The sequence below is a fragment of the Protopterus annectens genome, chromosome 8.part1 (genome assembly GCF_019279795.1).
Source record: "Protopterus annectens isolate FY-2018-M chromosome 8.part1, PAN1.0, whole genome shotgun sequence".
NCBI lineage: Eukaryota > Metazoa > Chordata > Ceratodontiformes > Protopteridae > Protopterus > Protopterus annectens.
In genome coordinates, this window is record NC_056742.1 from 269,419,274 (window position 1) to 269,438,283 (window position 19,010).

Consider the following 19,010-nt stretch of genomic DNA (forward strand, 5'->3'; position numbering starts at 1 on the left):
GGACTTTTGTTCCTACCAGGAGGGTGAACCTCCACTATTTGAATATGGACACAGTTTTGTCCGTTAGTGTTAATAGGTTTTAGGGGGGGGGGTATTGGGGGTGTTTTTTTATTTTTTATTTGAGGGCTTTCAATAAAACAAAAATGTTTTGTAAGATGTGACACAGGCTCAAGTGGATATAAGAAGAAACAACTGTATAAAAGTTCAACCTGCCAAACAGTGTATGCATGTAACAGAAATGTTGGAACTAGACATTTAACAAAAAATGTGTTACACATAAAAGGTGGGAGTAATAACCTTTTACTGCAATGATGCTTTCTGTGATGTTCTTAAATGTCAACAATCACACAGATAAATACAAAAAGGAAAGAGTAGTGAACTACATTAAAAATGTAGAGTGCAAATAGCTATGTTACAGTAGACACACTTAGAACGAACTGAACATGTGAATTTGATAAAGAAAAGTTTTCAGGACAGTTATTTAGCAGAATACCTGGGACAAAGAGAAGTACTTATAGTAATTGCAAGAGGAGCTCCAATAGTGATAGAAGAGGATAAAAAAGATAATAATGGTAAATTTGTAGTGTTAAGGGGGTACCGGCCAGGGAGGATTACACTGGCATGTATTTATATTCTGCCTAAAACTGCTATAATGGAGTTTAAGAAAATTCTGGGAGAAATAAGCAGTTTTCGGCAAGAAATATTACTTACAGGTGTGAACTAGAATGTGATTTGCAGCAGTGAAGATGTGTCTGGGGGGCCCAGAAGAGAAAGTGTAACAAAGGAGGGTAGAATTTGAAGAAATTTATGAAAATATTTGGAGTGGAAGATATAAAAAACCGCAGTGGTGGTGCTGCGGTAGCGTTGTCGCCTCACAGTAAGACGCTGTCCGGTTCGATTCTCAGCTAGAGCGTCTTCTGCGTGGAGACGTGCGTGAATGGGCGTACCTTCGTTGAAGGTTGTGCATCAAGGCTGGTAACTCGGCACATAAAAATCAACTACCAATCATTAGTGGACCGGAGTTCCGCTGTGGCGACCCCTAACCGGGAAAAGCCGAAAGACACAACAACATTTGGAGTGGAAGATATGAATTCAGTAACAGGAGTTTGAAGTGAATTTACATATTATTCTCCAAGATATAAAAAACGGGCTACGCTTGAGAGAATTTACATTTCACAAGAACATGTGGATTTAATTGAAGGTCTTGATACGCACCCAATATCTATTTCAGATCATGCACTTTCATAACTGAAATAAAAACACAGGGTAATGAAATAAAAATGAGACAATGGCGCTTTTCCACCTCTGTTGAAAAGAGAGCCATGTAAGGAATGGGTAGTGGCGATTATTCAAGAGTTATTAGAGAGGACAGAAATTTCTTCTGAAAATATAGCTAGGGAGTGGGATAAAATGAAGATAGAGTTTAAAAATAGGGTGGAAATAAAAGAAAGGGAGCTACGGTTAAGAAGTAACACAAATTATTTAGCGGGACTGACAAAAAGTATTGCACAATAGGGGAAATCTCACAAAATAAAAATAGGATCAACTGCAGAATGTATTACCTCAAACAATATGCACAAGTTTAGAAAGACTGCTGTTAAGTATCTGTTTTTTGATATCACTAGAGCACAAAAACTTTCCGCACAATGACTCAGGCAACACAAAGTAGAAAGGGCTGTTACCAAGCTTAGGGAGCCTATAAACAACAAAGGTAACAAGAGATCCTGTACAGGAATTTGAAATATTTCGGAAAATCTATGAAAGTCTGTACAAAGCAGAGAATATGGAAATCAAGAAAAGATTCAAATGGAAACGTATGTGGAAGAATTAAATATGCCAAGGTTAGACACAGATGAGGCTCAATTACTAATGGTTAGGATAAGAAGAGATGAGATATAAATTATGATGTATAACCAATCTACAGGAAAGTCCCCAGGAACAGATGGTATTCCTGTGGAAGTCTGGGAGCTAGGAGGGAAAAAACTGATAAAGATCTGGAAGGTTTTGTTTAAAAGTACTTTAAGAGGAGGAGAAGTACCAACATCTTGGAAGAAAGCAGTGGTAGCTGTAATACCTAAAGAGGGTAAAGATCCATAGGACCCAGCTTCATACAGGCCCATTTCAATACTAAACCATGATTCTCTAGATTACTAAGATTATAGAAACAGTACATTATTACATGATACTTTACTTTATCTTCTGCAGACAGAAAATATTCCTGTGTGTGAGAAAATCCTTTTGTAGCTAGACGTTATATACTTCTGTAAATAGAGAATTAAAATGACATTACATTATATGATACTTTACGCTTCACCACTGTTCAGGATTATACTACTGTAAATTTCACCCATATTTTGTAGGGTCTATATTAGATCACCGACCGCTTAAAAAAGTGAACGGTGATTAATCTACCCTATGTAAGCGAAAGCTTACAATCTCAAACTGTCAGAACAGCAATTTTTTCCTAGGGGAAAAAAAATTGCTGTTCCAAAACACATACAGACAACACAAGCACACCAAACAAGCAGCAATCCACACACATACACCTAAAATCTTACACCTAACCCTACACTAAACTATACACACACCATTAACCTTAACCCAAACCCTAAGGTCCGTCACTATCGCACACTCACCTCACCCGCTCCCTAACCGTAACTCACCTAACCCGCCCTAACCGGCACGTCCACACAATCGCACACATACCTAACCCATGCCTTAACCCACCTAACCTGCCCTAATCCTCACATCCACACAATCACACACTTACCTGAACCCGACCCGTAACTTTCCACCACAGGGCTGAAAATACTGAAGCAACAGAAATGGACAACCAAATTCTTTCCTGGAAAACATTTGGGTTTTTGTTGCTTCGATATTTTAAGCTTTAGCTGCATAGGGTTCGATATTAGAACATTCAAAAGTTTGAAACCTTGATGTTCTAATATAGACCCAATTTCGTACATACTTATTCTTTGTATTCTTTGTTTTGATTTTTGCAATACAAACTGTTTTTCTTCTTTGTATTCATTGTATTTAATTTTGTATTGCAAACTGTTAATTTCTTGTAAAGTGGAGCTTTTCTCCTCGGGCATCCACTGAAAATGGGTTCTCTATGGTGCAGTAGACTTTCCCTGTACATAAAATGCAAATAAATAAATAAATTATAAAGTGTTCATGTCTATAATAGCTAAAAGAATGACAAAAGCAATGCCAAAATTGATAGATATGGATCAATGTGGTTTTGTGAAGGGGAGGAAAACATTTGACAACATTAACAGAACATTGATGAGTCAGTGGGAAGCAGAATGTAAGAAAATACCATTGTTGTTGGTGGGTCTTGACTCAGAGAAAGCATTTGACAGTGTAAGCTGGGACTTTATGAGCAGGGCAATGGAAGAATTTGCATTTCCTGAAAAAACTATAAGGTTGATTAAAAGGATATATGAGGGATAGGAGGCGAAAATTAAAGTGGATTGGGTCCTTTCTCATAATTTCTGCTTAAGCAGAGTAACCTGGCTGGGGTGTCCTCTTTCCCTTTTGTTACTTGCTTTACATTTAGAACCAATGACAAAAAAATAAGGGACTCAGAAATTCAAGGACATAACTGGCATGGTATCATAGAAAAGCTTGCTGTACTTGCAGATGACATTATATTATCCCTGACAAAGCCAGATCGAGACATTACAGTGTTGTGGAACATTTTGAGACAGTTTCAGATCTTTTGGGGATGCAAAATTAATGAAGTTAAAACAAAAACCATAGCAGTGAATTATGTACCCATACACGAATTGGTTCGGCAATATCCTTATTTATGGGGACATCATAAAGTGAAGAATTTAGGAGTATGGATTAAAAATGATTCTGATGTGGCAGCTAAGGATAATGTGGGAAGAGACTAAACAAAAGATAATATAAAAACTGAGAAAATGGAAGCTTTGTTATATGGATATGGATAGTAAGATACAAGCAGTCAAACTGTTTTAGTCTGTTAAGTCTTATACACATCAGGCATATTTTTATCAACCAGAGGAGAAGTTGTAGACAGCAATTAATAAAGAGCTGAAGGACTTTATCTGGGAGGGAAGATGACAAAAGTCAAGTGGGATAAGCTGATGTTTCCAGTAGAACAGGACGGACTGGGATTACTCAATCTGAAGGGGTATTTCAGAGCTACACAGTTAAGGCTCCTATACACAGCACAAGCAGAAAACTATAATTCAAAGTGGAAAATGATGATGTTGAAATAGGGGGGAAGCTCAAGAAACAGGGAGAGACTGGGAGTTTGGATACAGGACTTTAAGGAGAATAACAATAATCATACAGAATATTACATCCATAAAGCATCAGAAAGTATTCTAAGAACTAAGCCAACACGAAAATGGAGAAAGGAGATTCTACCGATAGGAATGACAGCAATTAGGGATATAGACAATAGGCAACACGGGGCTAGAGAATTTATTGGAAAAAACTGGCAAAGGAACAAAGGTATTGGGAGCAAATGACCAGAGAGGAAAAGATGATAAAATGTGAAGAAGCCACAAATTTTCTGGGACTGCAGGTTAGAGACTGCCTTCCCCATCGAGGATTGATATCAGTGTATAGGCAAAGAGAAAGAAATAGGGGGTCCTAAACGAAAGACCAGCACTGGTAGAGTTTTTAGTAGAATCTAGAACAGAATCTGCCATTAAAAAGGAATAATTAGTAGAGCATATAAAATATTGCATGATAACTACAAGATTCAGAGCAGGTTAGAAAGGATTGGCAAGAGATACTGGATAAGCAACTCACAAAGAAACAATGGGAAAGTACAGTTGTGTACACCTACCATAAATGTAGATGTTCGAGTGTCTTCACTGTTGCAGTCATGACTGTAGGGTTCTCCCCTGCCGGCAGGCAGCCCCAGGTCGGCCAGAATCCCAAAGTCTGTGTCCGGCGTCAGCTGTTCAACCATGCTCCCTGACGTCAGAGCGCCAGGAGTACAAAGTTGACAGCTGACGCCATCTTCTCCAGTTTTTCTTGCCCCAGATGTCAGGAGTCCCAAAATAAAAAAGGTCCCATAACCTTTGCAAATACACCTCAGAAGAATGGTGAAAAAAGGAAATACACAAAAGTAAAAATAAGAGGGGACAGGAGGGAGGGAAACCCAGACTGCAACAGTGAAGACACTCGAACATCTACATTTATGGTAGATGTACACAACTGTACTATGTTCATCGTGTTTTACTGTTGCAGTCATGACTGTAGGGTAGAATCCCAAAGCTGAAAGAAAGGGAGGTGGTCATAAAGAGGAAGGGGCGGCTAAAAGGCCCTGCAAGACTGCAGAGGCAAAGCCTGCCCTAGACTTAGAGTAGAGAGGTAGATTGTAGTGCTTAGAAAATGTATGCACTGAACTCCAAGTTGCAGCTTCCAAAATACCCTTGGTAGGAACTCCCCTGAGGAAGGCCGCAGAAGTGGCAGCAGCTCTGGTGGAATGAGTCCGTATACTCCCTGGGATTTGCTTTCCATGGTGAGAATAATAAAATCTGATTCCATGAGCAATCCAATTAGAAATGGTCTGTTTTGAAATGGCTTTACCTTGGGAACTGGAAGCATAAGAAACAAACAATTGTTCTGATTTTCTGATGTCCTTAGTTCTGTTCAAGTAAAAACGTAGCTGTCTGTGTACATCCAAGGAATGTAAGATCCTTTCCCCTTTATTTTGAGGAGTGGGGAAAAAGGTTAGCAAGTGTATAGTTTGATTTAAAGCCACTTTGGAAACCACCTTAGGCATGAAGGTAGGATTAGTCCTCAAAGATACCCTGTCTTGATGAAAAATAATATAAGGTTCCACAGCCATTAGAGCTTGTAACTCTGAAACCCTCTTGGCAGAGGTTAGGGCCAACAGGATGGCTGTCTTCCAAGATAAAAACTTGATGTCAGAAGAAGCAGCAGGCTCAAAAGGAGGCAAGGTTAGTTTTTCCAAAACATAGTTGAGATCCCAAGCAGGAATAGGAGGAGATCTAGGAGGTCTTAAGTTCTTAGCTCCTCTGAGAAACTGTCGCATGAGCTGGTGGGAAAAGATGGGAGGGTCTGTATTATAATGAGCAGAAATAGCAGAGGCATGAATTTTAATGGAAGAGAAAGAGAGACCCTTATGTAAGAGATCTGTCAAGTAAAGTAAAATCAAAGTAATGTTGGGAAGAAAAGGATCAGAATCCTGAGCCTGCATCCAGGAACAAAATCTTTTCCATTTTCCTGCATAAGATTTTCTAGTGCTAGGACGTCTGGCTTCTAAAATGACATCCATAACCTGCTTGGGCAGTAAAGAAGAAATCAAAGGCCCTGGATTAACCAGGCCGCCAGGCTGAGAGTTCCGACATGAGAGTGTAGAACCTGACCCTGATGTTGAGACAGAAGGTTCGGAGACTGAGGTAAAACACAAGGGGGCTCCAGGCATAGGTTTTTTAAAGTTGGATACCAAAACTGCTGAGGCCAATTTGGAGCCAGCAAGATGATCATCTTGGGCTTGTCCTGTTTTATCTTCAATAAAACCCGCGGAAGAAGAGGAAGAGGTGGAAAGGCATATCCCAAGATGTTCCTCCAACTGAATGACAGGGCGTCCACTCTCCAAGCTTCTGTGTGGAAAATCCTGGTGCAAAACATCTGTAGCTGATGATTGAGATGGGATGCAAAGAGGTCTATGTGAGGACATCCCCAGACTGCTGTTATCATCTTGAATATTTTGGTGTCCATCATCCACTCGTGTGGATCTGAAAGATGTCTGCTCAGACTGTCTGCCAGGAAGTTTTGTTTTCCTGGTAGAAACTGAGCTTGAAGATCCAGATTGCAAGATAGAGCTGTGTCCCATAGATCCATGGCTAGTCTGCAAAGGGGGTAGGAATGAGATCCCCCTTGCTTGTTTATGTACCACATAACTGTGGTGTTGTCTGTCCGTATTAACAGTTGTCCTGGTTGTAAAAGATTCCTGAAGGCCAACAGAGCTTTCTGAATGGCTAACATTTCCTTTAAATTGATATGCAGGTGCTTCTGATCCTTTGTCCAAAGGCCCTGCAAACAAGTGCCCTGAAAATGGGTTCCCCAAGCATAATCCGAGGCGTCCGTGGTTAGAATCTGAGAGGCAGGAGGCAGACGGAAGGGCTTCCCTTTGTTTAGAGCACATGCCCTGGACCACCAAAGAAATTCCTTTTGAAGGCAAGGAAGAACGGAGATCAGCATGTCTAAACTGTGGCAATGCTGAGACCATACACTTTTTAGGTACCACTGTATTTTCCTCATGTGTAGTCTTGCATATGGTAAGAGAAGGATGCAGGAGGCTATGTAACCCAAAGCCTGCAGGAATTTCCTTGCAGACAGATGAGTTAAAGTTGCCAAAGTTCTGAAAGTTGAAGCCAGCTGTAACTGTTTTTCGGATGTCAGAAATGCCATCTGGATTGTGGTGTTTAGAAGTGCACCCAGAAAAGTTATCTGTTGCGATGGTGTCAAATTTGACTTTTTTATGTTTACAGAGAATCCCAGGAAATTGAGGAGGTTCTGTACAAATTCTAGATGCTGGAGTAAGACATCCTTGCTGTCTGCCTGAATTAGACAATCGTCCAGATAAGGGTAAATTTGAATTCCCTTGAGTCTGCAGTAAGCTACTACTGGAGCCAGGCATTTGGTGAAGACCCTGGGCGCAGTAGATAATCCAAAGGGCAGCGCAGAGAATTGAAAGTGCCTCGATCCGGCTTTGAACCTGAGGTATTTTCTGCGATCCCGCCTGATGGGAATGTGTAAATATGCCTCCTTTAAATCCAAAGTTACCATCCATGCATTTTTGGACAGCACTGGAAGTAGCTGCTGTAGAGTAACCATCTTGAATTTTGGAATCTCTAGAAAGGTGTTCAAGACCGACAGATCCAGAATGGGTCTCCATGAGTTTTGCTTCCTTGGGACTAGAAAGAGCCTTGAATAAAACCCTTTTTCCATCTCTGAAAGAGGAACCAGTTCTATGGCATTCATAGCCAAAAGAGCTTCCACCTGGTTTAAGGCCTCCGTCCATTGATGTTTTGGAAGGTCTGGCCATCCGCTTGGCCTTGGCAAGGTATGAAAATGGAATTTGTAACCTCTTAAAACCACATCCAAAACCCATTTGTCTTGGGTTATTTGAGTCCAATTTTGATAAAAAAGAGAGAGTTTTCCTCCGAGAGGGGCTTCCAGGGAAGAAATTCCTGTAGCCCCACAGAGGGAGTCATTGAATTTGTTTCCTTTGAGATTGTGACCTGTCCTCTCCTCCCCTAGGGGTGGAAGCAGTCCACTGTCTTGGTCTATAAGCAGCTTGTGATTGAGGCCTCCCTCTGGAATGTCTGTATCTACCCCTCTGAGGCCTGTCTGAAGTGGGAAAGGACCAATTTTTTGAAGGCCAATTCCTGCTAAATCTAGGAGGCTGTACTTGTAAGAAATCTTTAACTGTTTGCATTGATTTTGCCTTATCCTCCATCTTTTTAATCACCTCTTCAGCTTTCGATCCAAACAAAACATTAGGCTGAACAGGAGCATCCAATAATTTTGCCTTTACCTGTTCAGGCAAATTTTGTTCCTTAAGCCATGCATGCCTCCTAATGGCTGTGCCAGAGCCCGCAGCCCTACAAGAAGCCTCCAAGGCATCAAAACCACAGTGTAAATCATGCTTCCCAACCTGTTCAGTGGCATGCAATAACTCATGTAATTCCTTATCCTCTGCACAGGCAGAAATGGAAGTAAGCTTTTGTTTTAAGACAGACAATAGAAATTGCTGGTATTTAAACATATGAAACTGACAGTTTAAAGCCCTAATGGACAAAGTAGCAGAAGTGTGCACCTTTTTGCCCCATCTTTCTAAGGATCGAGAATCCTTTTCAGTAGGAGTAGAATTTTTGGCAGAAGCGGCCTTAGCTCCCTTAGGACCCTGAGAAATGGTTTCAGGGTCAGCAGAAGGGTTCTTGTATAAAAACTGATGGGAATCAGGAACCCTGTAATATCTATCAGGCTTCACAGGAGCAGGAGGAAAAGAGTCAGGGGTTAAGTTAGCCTCCGAAAAGGCATCATCCACAATATCCAAAACAGGAGGAATAGCCAGGGGTCTATGTTGGGGAAGAAGAAATTGCCTCAGCCTTTTCTTGGATTCCGAATACTCCTGTCCTTCCCAGTGAAAATGTTCCCTCATTTCATGCAAAGTTTCCCCAAAGGAGAAATCCTCAGGGGGAGAAGCTGAAGGAATGGATTCTTCAGCATCAGAATCCTCATAAGGAGGGAAAGAATATTCCTGATCAGAAGAAGAAACTGAGGAAACAGAAGCCTGATCAGAGGAATCATAAGAAACATCCTGCCTTGGCCTTTTGTCTGGAGGGGGATGAGAACCCCTAATCATAGTAAGTAAATCCTCCGCCATCTTGAGTAACTGTTTCTGTGACTTGGGCGCCGGTTCAGAATAAGCCTGTGTAGAAGTCTTTGATTTTGAAGGAGTCTTTGCCTTTGTCTTTGGCTTTGCCTTTATTAGTAGCCGAGTAGGCCTGAAAACCCCTTCGGAAGCCGGTACCTGCACAGCGGCTCTGGACCCATCCGAAGGAGCATTGTCCGACAGTCCTGCAACAGAAATATTTAAAGGCCTGGTTGGCTCCTCATGAGAGTCCGATTCGACCGTCGGTTCTGAAATGGCCGACGACAGGGGCTGCAAAAGCATCTCACTGACAACGGCCGAACCTGAAGCTGGCTCCGCTTGTGCGCTATCATCAGATTTGGACCTCGGAGGCCTGTCTTTATCCTTGCGATGTTTATGAACTCCGGTAGCCGGGACCGTATCCGACGACATTTTGTAGTTAAAGCGCCTACCGAAGTAATGAAAAGCAAAATCATACCTTCGCTTAAGTGTACGTTGATTGAATCTAGCACAAAACTGACAACTAGCTACGTCGTGGTCAGGGCCCAAGCAAGGAATACAGTAAGAATGAAAATCCTTATGAGGTATTTGCTTCCCACAAGAAATACAATTATTAACTTTTTCTGACATCGGAGTGGAGCAAGAAAAAAGTTTCCCCAACGGGTTACTTGGCTTTGAGTGGAGAAGAAAGTCTTCGGACAGAAGTATATCAGCAAAATTTCGTCAGGAGTCCGCCGACCGGCAAATGCGAACTGCTATCACCGCACGGCAAGAAAGACTGGAGAAGATGGCGTCGGCTGTCAACTTTGTACTCCTGGCACTCTGACGTCAGGGAGCATGGTTGAACAGCCAACGCCAGACCCAGACTTTGGGATTCTGGCCGACCTGGGGCTGCCTGTCGGCAGGGGAGAACCCTACAGTCATGACTGCAACAGTGAAACACGATGAACATCATATATGTATGTCTCCCAAATATGTAACAAAATCTAAAAGATTTAGGATCTGTGCTTGGAAATATTTACATAGATGTTTTTATACCCCAAGTACACTCCAGAGAATTTTTCCTCAGGTAGATAGCAAATGTTGGAGGTGTGACGGGGAAGAAAGAATAATTTGGAACATATTTTCTGGGAGTGCAGTGAGGTGGCAAAAGTTGGGACACACTGTTGGAGATGCAGGTCTATATTACTATGTCAAAAGACTTTATGTCGAACACCTCTCCATCGACCCGAAGCAGTCAAAATTCACTTTCATGAATTGCAGAATTTTTCCCAGGGTAAGGAAGCAGTTGGCCAACTCCACAAATTTGCCCTTTTCCCCACTGTAGTGTGATCTCAGAGTTGGTATATATAGTTAGAGGGGATATGGGTGTTGCAGCTCCTCACTTGAATGGGTTTGGCATTGAGACCTTTAGAAAAAGGTAGGAGCAAACTACGTAGGAAAAAATTGGAATTGTGGGAACAATACAAATAGGGGAGGAATGAGGTTTTAGAGTTTGTATTGTTAGTTGTTGCTTAGATCTCTGTTGAAACTGTCCCCCCCCACTGTCTTCAGTTGGTATAACTGTTTTCTACAGCTTGTGTGTTATTTAACTCACGGATTACTTGCATAAAATTAGACCTGTTAGTAACAGCCTGCATTTAATTGCTGGAACCTGTGTTCTGAGAGACTGCCTTCCAATCTATCTTCAAATATACAGAGCTGAGTATATTTGTTTGGTTTTAGAGTTTAATTGTTGCTTAGATCTCTGTTGAAATTGTTATCTCCCTGTTCTGAGAGACTGCTTTCCAATCTATCTGCAAATATACCGAGCTGAGTATATTTTTTTGGTTTTACAGTTTGCACTGTTAGTTGTTGCTTAGATCTCTGTTGAAACTGCCCCCCCCCATCTTCAGTTGGTATAACTGTTTTTTACAGCTTGTGTGTTATCTAACTCAAGGATCACTTGCATAAAATTAGACCCGTTAGTAACAGCCTGCATTTAATTGCTGGAACATGTGTTCTGAGAGACTGCCTTCCAATCTATCTCCAAATATACAGAGCTGAGTATATTTTTTTGGTTTTAGAGTTTGTTAATTGTTGCTTAGATCTCTGTTGAAACTGTTGTCTCCCTGTTCTGAGAGACTGCTTTCCAATCTATCTGCAAATATACAGAGCTGAGTATATTTTTTTGGTTTTAGAGTTTGTACTGTTAGTTGTTGCTTAGATCTCTGTTGTCCCACTCACCCTCCCTATTTTTGGCTTGTAGTTTAAATTTGGTGGCTTTTGCAGTTGCCTGCCCCACTGTAGATTTGATCTGGGACACTTCCCCAGTCCCATCTCTTTACCACATTCTACGTAATAAACCCTTTCTGCACTTGCTTTTAGTCCTTTTTAATTTAATTGCATTTTTAAACTGTGTTTGGTCTAATATCACTACATACTCAAGTGTGCTAGCTTGCACTGCATGTGAATTGTTTTTACTACTGTTTTTGCTACTTTTCTGTATTAAAAAAAAACTGTAAGCCTGTTTCCTACCTTTCCTGTAACGTGTTCCAGATACAGGTCTGCATGTAAGCTTCTGAGCCCCCCAAGCCTTTCTGTGTTGGAGAGAAGCCTTCTAGCCTATCAGTGGGAGTGGTAAGCACTAGGTAACCTGTCTACCACATAAGGAGTGGTTCTGGCCCAGAAATTGTAGTTATTGGCCGTTTGGGCAATCTCTTCCATCTCGCTCAACTTTCTGATTTGAAAGCCTGCATTTGCACTTGTTTCTGTCCTGTAACTCATCTAGTGCAGATACAGATTCTTAGTTTTAGCACTTAAATTTGCTTATTCGTGCTCAGCACTTGTTCAGGACTTGTAAGCACTAAATAAGCTACTAATTACTATAGCACTCAACCTTCCTCATTACCTAGAGGAAAACAGTTTTTGTACTTACTTTTCTCACTTGCTTAGAAAAAACAGCTCTTGTACTCACTTTCCTCACTTATCTAGAGGAAAATAGTTTTTTTATTCAGGCATGTCCAAGTGTCAGCTCCCAGTGTTCTCTCCTGTCTATCTGATGAATCTGGACATCTTGAAGCAATGTAGAAATTGCCTCGTACACAGACAACCCTCTCCTCCTACCACCCAACACTACAACCTGTGAGAGATGCACTTATCTAGCCAAACTGGATATAAAGCTCTCTCCAACCAAGACTGAACTTGACAGTCATGAGGAGAAGGTAAACATTTGCACCACACCACACTCATCACATAGTCTCACTAAATCTACACCACCAAAATCCACACACAGTAACACAAAAACATTCGTGGAGGCTCTCAATAATAATCTGTCTAAGCAACAGAGAACTCCAAAGCAGAAACGCAAGCAACCTCCATCCCCCAGCACAACCCAAATAACACATAGCCCACAGACTCAGTGTGCCACTCAACCACAGCCAACTAGGCAAAACAACGTACCCAACACATTAGTCATAGGTGACTCTATAGTCAGGCACACTGATGTCCCACTCACCAGTCTAAACAAGGAGAAGGTTACTGTCAGCTGCCTGTTGGGTGCCAGGAAACGCCACATAACGCACGCACTCAGGACACTCCACAACAAGTACAAATATGACTCTGTCATTCTCCATGTTGGTGTGAATGACCCGAGACGTACCTCCCTGGACTACATGAACATGAAAAGAAACATGGAAGAGCTCTCCGATCTTGTAGCCCAGGTAGGTATGACCCTAGCCCTGAGTAGCATTCTGCCATCGCCCAGAATGATACCGCAGTACAAGGACAAAAAATTACAGAACCAACTGATATTGCCAACATCCTGGCAGATAGGTTCAGTGCTAACTTTACCCCACCCCCACCCCCTAAAGGGCTCACATCTATATAAGAAGAATGCAGAGTCCCTGTAATCACAATTACGCAAGTAAAAGCTGCACTCTCTAAAGCCAAAAATACAGCATCCATGGGACCGGACAACATCCTAGGATGCATTTTACACGATCTTCAGAATGAACTGGCTCCCCACTTAAGCACCATGTTCAATAATAGCCTTGCATCAGGCTTTGTGCCCACTCCACAAAGGGGGAGCCACCACTGATCCCGGGAGCTATTGACCTATTAGCCTGATGAGACTGGTCTGCAAGGCCATGGAACGTATCATCATGGAACTCATAAACAAAGACATTGGTAACCTCCAAACTCTGGATCCCACCCAGTTTGGGTTTGTGAAAGGCAGATCATGCCTCCTGAACCTGATCGACTTCTTTGAGGCAGTCACCAAAGCCGTAGATGAGGGTAAGGTGGTTCACACAGCCTATCTTGACCTCGCCAAGGCTTTCGACACCATCCCCCATTCTGGAATTATAACTAAACTCACTAAACTAGCTATAAATCCTTATGTCAGAAGATGGGTTGCCAAATGGCTCACTGACAGAACCCACACTGTAAAAGCTGCAGACTCAAATCTGACCTAAAAGCAGTGACAACTGGAGTACCACAGGGTTCCATCCTGGGACCTCTCCTGTTTGGTATCTACTTCTCTGAAGAACAGGCTAACACAGAAGGCCTCTGGCTAACGAAGTTCGCAGATGACTGCAAACTAGGAGCCATAGTCAAGTCCCCAAATGATGTGGACATCCTACAGAAGGGCCTCACTGAGACAGATGCCTGGTGTCAGAGCCATGGCCTCAAGCTCAATGCCAAAAAGTGTAGTGTCATCCCCTTTGGAAAAACTGTACCCATGAACTACCACATATGCAGCAATCTACTTAACACCGAATGTGTGATAAGAGACCTTGGGACCCAGGTGAGCAGTAGTCTCTCCTTTGATAGTCACATTGCCACAGTAGTCAGGAAGTCCTTCTATATAGCACACCTCATCATAAAAGGGTTCTCATCCAGGAAAAAAGAGGCCATTGTTCCCCTCTACTCTGCACTCATTAGACCCATTATACAATGCAACGCCCCTTTTGGAATGTACCTCACAAGACATCTGCAGCAGCTGGAAAGGCCACTGAAATACCTCACAAAAAGGATTACTGGCCTCAAACAAATGCCCTACACTGACCGCCTCAAAAAACTCCAGCTTTACTCCGTAGCATATCGCCTACTCTGAGGTGATCTCTGCCTAACATATAAAGCTATGTCAAACCCAGAGCTGTTGGACATGCTACACCTAAAGAAATCCCAATCCCTCCGAGCTACATGCTCTAGGGACCTAAACTTTGTCACCACAATAAACAGGACATACTGGAGGGATAGATTCCTGTCCCAAAGACTTCCCATACTCTGGAACAGGCTACCCATCTATGTCAAGCAAGGTTCTTCATTAGCACTCTTCAAGAAAAATCTTGATGAGTGGATGGGAAATAGGAAATACACCCCGGGGGTCACTTCTGTGTCTTTGCTCGACAGTGGCACAAGAAAATAACTTTTTTGGGTGGCATAAGCCAGGGAAACTTGTTGGCTAGGCTTACGTAGGCCCTTGGGCCGATAGCCTAGTACCTACCTATGAACCTAAAAGAAGGCAGGACTTAAATGAGTTATGTAATGTTTGGCTGAAAATGATTGAGTAGATTATAAGTGATGTATAATGTTTGCAACTGTGAGCGTGTTAATATGGTTTGTGATGTAAAATGTTTGCAACTAGGATTGTGTCGGTGTGGTTTGTCTTCATTTATATAAACGTATGATTGCTGATGTCGTAAGTGATGGTTTAATAAAGATGTTTCTTGTTTAAAAAGGGGGTAGGAATTGAATAATTTATGTAATGTTGCTTAGGTTATATGACATATAGCAAAATGTGTGTAGCATAATGTTTGTTAATTTTAGCTTACTACAGTTTGATTACTTTTATATAAATGTAAATGTGCCTTAGTCACAAATGATAAATCAATAAAGGTGTTAAAAAAAGAACCTTGTGCTCTTCTATGACTTCCTCATCTTCCCATGAGAACATAAAATTATTCCTCATAAGCTCTAGTTATGCTTTCTCACTCTGCAGACTCATAAATCTGGAACTCAGTCTTCTACTTCTTTAAGAATCTATGCTTTTCTCTTCTCAACTAAAAGTGCAATATTTTTTTTTTTGAGACCAGAGACAGAATCTCTCTGGAGTTTCTTGTAGCCACAGATGTTAACTTGTTGAATCCCAGGCTCTTTCTCTGACCAAGATGGATGTAGAAGGTACACGTGCACTGCTTCAGAGATTCTGTAACATGGCACTGTACAATCACTTGTGCTTTGTTCATATTTGTACGTTTTATAATGGGTTGAAGCTAAAAAAGGGCCTTTAACTCAGTCTACATAACAAGGAAGTGAAATATAATAAATATAGGAAAAGATGAACAAATTGTTTTGCCACCAGTCCTAATAATCTACTGATAGCACTAAAAATTGAGCAAATGTAAGCTCTTTCTGTAATACCAGTATCACCTACTATTCCCACACACAGTTATAGGTACACGTACAAGTACACACACTTCCTTCAAAAAATAATCTACCTGCCTTTTGCAAAAGCAGAAGCAGAGCTGCAGCTTTCATCTTTCTTGATTTTAGAAAAATATCTGATTTCTCACAGTATGTGACAAGCCTCACACCAACTTAGTGAGAGTATTATGCGCTGCAATTACAAAGCCTGAGCTTCTGAAATTCTTAGGTTTCCTGACAGCCAGTACTGAAGTATTATTCTCTTTTTCCCTTCCTATAAATCCCACAACCCTACAGCCTGAATTACTTTCTACATAATATATCAATCTAGCTATAACACAAACATGCTAGTTGAAATGAAATGGAAAAATCTGCTTACCTGAGCCTCTGAGAATGGTGTCTGCATGTTCTCCAACAGACTAGCCAGATCTTGTTCACAGTAGCCCATTACCAAGAAAATACTGTCAGAAAAAGAAGAATTAACTTATTTGCCTTGAGGATCTAGTATCTAATATAAAACAGCCAACTAAGAGTTAGACGTTCTGTATGAATTGCTAGCAGCACTGGGCCTATTAAAGTTCCATTGAACTGAGCACTTTCCTCTGTCAGCCATGGTATTACCCAGAGCAATCTGAAATGTACTTACAGTGTTAGTTTAAAATTTACAACTCTTTCAAGTCAGTAGATGGAGTCTATTCAAAAGACAAAGTGTTTGGATTGCAGTTTTGTCCCTTTGGGTTGTCTGTCAGAAATGAACCTGTAACAGCAAATCCCACAACTGCAAAAAATAACATGTGAAGGCAATGCAAATACAGCAAATTTTGATATTGCTGTAATATACTACTTTATTGGTTCTAGAAAGTTTGGGTCCCCCATCTCCTTACCAGATTTGCTAGTTTCATACCATCTGGTCTAGGCCATCTGTTTTGCTTCTTTGGGGCTTCAAGAAGTTCCTAGGGTGCAAATGGAACAGTCAAGAATCGGATCACCTTCCTACCCAGTTCTGCACCTACTGAATCTTCTATTTTACGGGGTTTAGTAGTCTTCCACACAAGTAGTTTTAACAGGTCTCGGAAAAACAATGTATTCTACATAGTTTTTAACACATACTAGCATTTGTATTAGTTTTATTTTTTATGATTTTCTTCTGTGCCTTCTTTGTTGTACTAGTTTCTGTATTTTTGCTATCTGTTTTACTAATGTGTCATGTGCTTAGCCAGTGAGCATGTTAAATAAACCCAGAAGCAGTGTATTAAGAAAAAATACATTTTCCAACTGTTACTTGCAAAGCAATCATCCTAAGTTTATAAAGAATAACATTCCTTGTGGACAGTTTATTTGAGCCTCCAGGGTCACAACTGATGAAGATAACATTTGATAATGAAATTAAATGCATTACATCTTTGTTCTTGGCTAAAGGTTATACTGATTCGGTATTAGCTGTTACTACATCTGAGGTTAAAAGCAAAAGAGCTTCTTTTTTGCTCCTATTTTACACTGACCTCTTATTGTTCAAAAAAAAGTACAGTTGTGTACACCTACCATAAATGTAGATGTTCGAGTGTCTTCACTGTTGCAGTCATAACTGTAGGGTGTTCCTGCCGGCAGGCAGCCCGAGGTCGGCCAGAATCACAAAGTCTGGGTCCGGCATCGGCTGTACAAGCTAGTACCCTGACGTCAGTACGCTCTGGTACATAGCCCTCAGCCGACGCCATCTTCTCCAGCCTTTCTTGCCCCAGATGTCAGAAATCCCCAATAAACCAAAAATGAGTCCAACAAGGAAACACAAATACACCATAAAAGAGAAAAAAGAGGGGATAGGAGGGAGGGAAACACCGACTGCAACAGTGAAGACACTCGAACATCTACATTTATGGTAGGTGTACACAACTGTACTATGTTCTTCGTGTTTCACTGTTGCAGTCATAACTGTAGGGTGGAATCCCAAAGCAGTGGAGAAAGGGAGGAGGCTTAGATAGAAGAAAGGGCAGCAAGAAGGCCCTGCAAAACAGCAGAGGCAAAACCTGCCCTGGTCTTAGAATACAAAGGGAGATTGTAGTGCTTGGAAAAGGTATGCACAGAACTCCAAGTGGCAGCTTCCAAGATATCCTTGGTAGGAACTCCTCTGAGAAAAGCTGTAGAAGTGGCAGCTGCTCTAGTAGAATGACTTCTCACAGTACCTGGAAACTGTTTCCCATGATGAGTGTAACAAAATCTTATTCCATAAGCAATCCATTTAGAAATAGTTTGTTTGGAAATAGCCTTTCCAAGAGAACTGGAGGCAAAAGAAACAAACAATTGGTTAGATTTTCTGAACTCTTTAGTCTTGTCCAAGTAAAATCGTAACTGTCTGTGCACGTCCAATGAATGCAAAATCCTTTCCCCTTTATTTTGGGGATTAGGAAAGAAGGTAGGAAGGTGAATTGTCTGATTCAAAGCAACTTTCGAAATCACCTTAGGCATGAAAGTAGGATTGGTCCTCAAGGATACTCTGTCTTGATGGAAAATTAGGTATGGTTCCACAGCCATGAGAGCTTGCAACTCCGAAACCCTTCTGGCAGAAGTTAATGCTAACAAAAGAACTGTCTTCCAGGATAAAAACTTAATATCAGAAGCCGCAGCAGGCTCAAAAGGAGGCAAAGTGAGTTTTTCCAAAACATAGTTAAGATCCCAGGCAGGAACAGGAGGGGTCCTAGGAGGCCTCAAATTCTTAGCTCCTCTCAAGAATTGTCTCACCAATGGGTGAGAAAAAACAGAAGGATCAGTATTGAAATGACCAGAAATAGCAGAAGCATGAATCTTAATGGAAGAAAAGGAAAGGCCTTTAGACAAAAGATCTGAAAGGTAAAGCAAAATAGACGAGAGATCAGGCACAAAAGGGTTAGAGCCTCGGTCCTGCATCCAAATACAAAATCTTTTCCATTTAGAGGCATAGGATTTCCTAGTGCTAGGCCGTCTAGCTTCTACAAGAACATCCAAAACTTGTTTGGGGAGCTTAGAAGAAATCAAATTCCCTTGAAGAGCCAAACTGCCAGGCAAAGGGTCTTGAGATGAGGATGTAGCATCTGACCCTGATGCTGGGACAGAAGAGAAGGGTACAGAGGAAGGATCCAAGGAGGTTCCAAGAACAGATGCTGTAAAGTTGGATACCAAAACTGTCGAGGCCAATTTGGAGCAATCAAGATGATGAACTTGGGCTTGTCCT

The 19,010-nt window shown here is 41.4% G+C and overlaps 1 protein-coding gene across 2 annotated transcripts in view; it reads right to left on the minus strand.

Annotated features, from left to right (window-relative positions):
* Positions 1 to 19,010, minus strand: part of CDK10 (cyclin dependent kinase 10) — a 957,465-nt gene that overhangs the window by 780,381 nt on the left and 158,074 nt on the right. For both annotated transcript variants that reach the window (XM_044081866.1, XM_044081865.1), the window contains exon 5: positions 16,185 to 16,266. In XM_044081866.1, the coding sequence (XP_043937801.1) occupies positions 16,185 to 16,266 (82 nt within the window). The remainder of the gene's footprint in view (positions 1 to 16,184; positions 16,267 to 19,010) is intronic.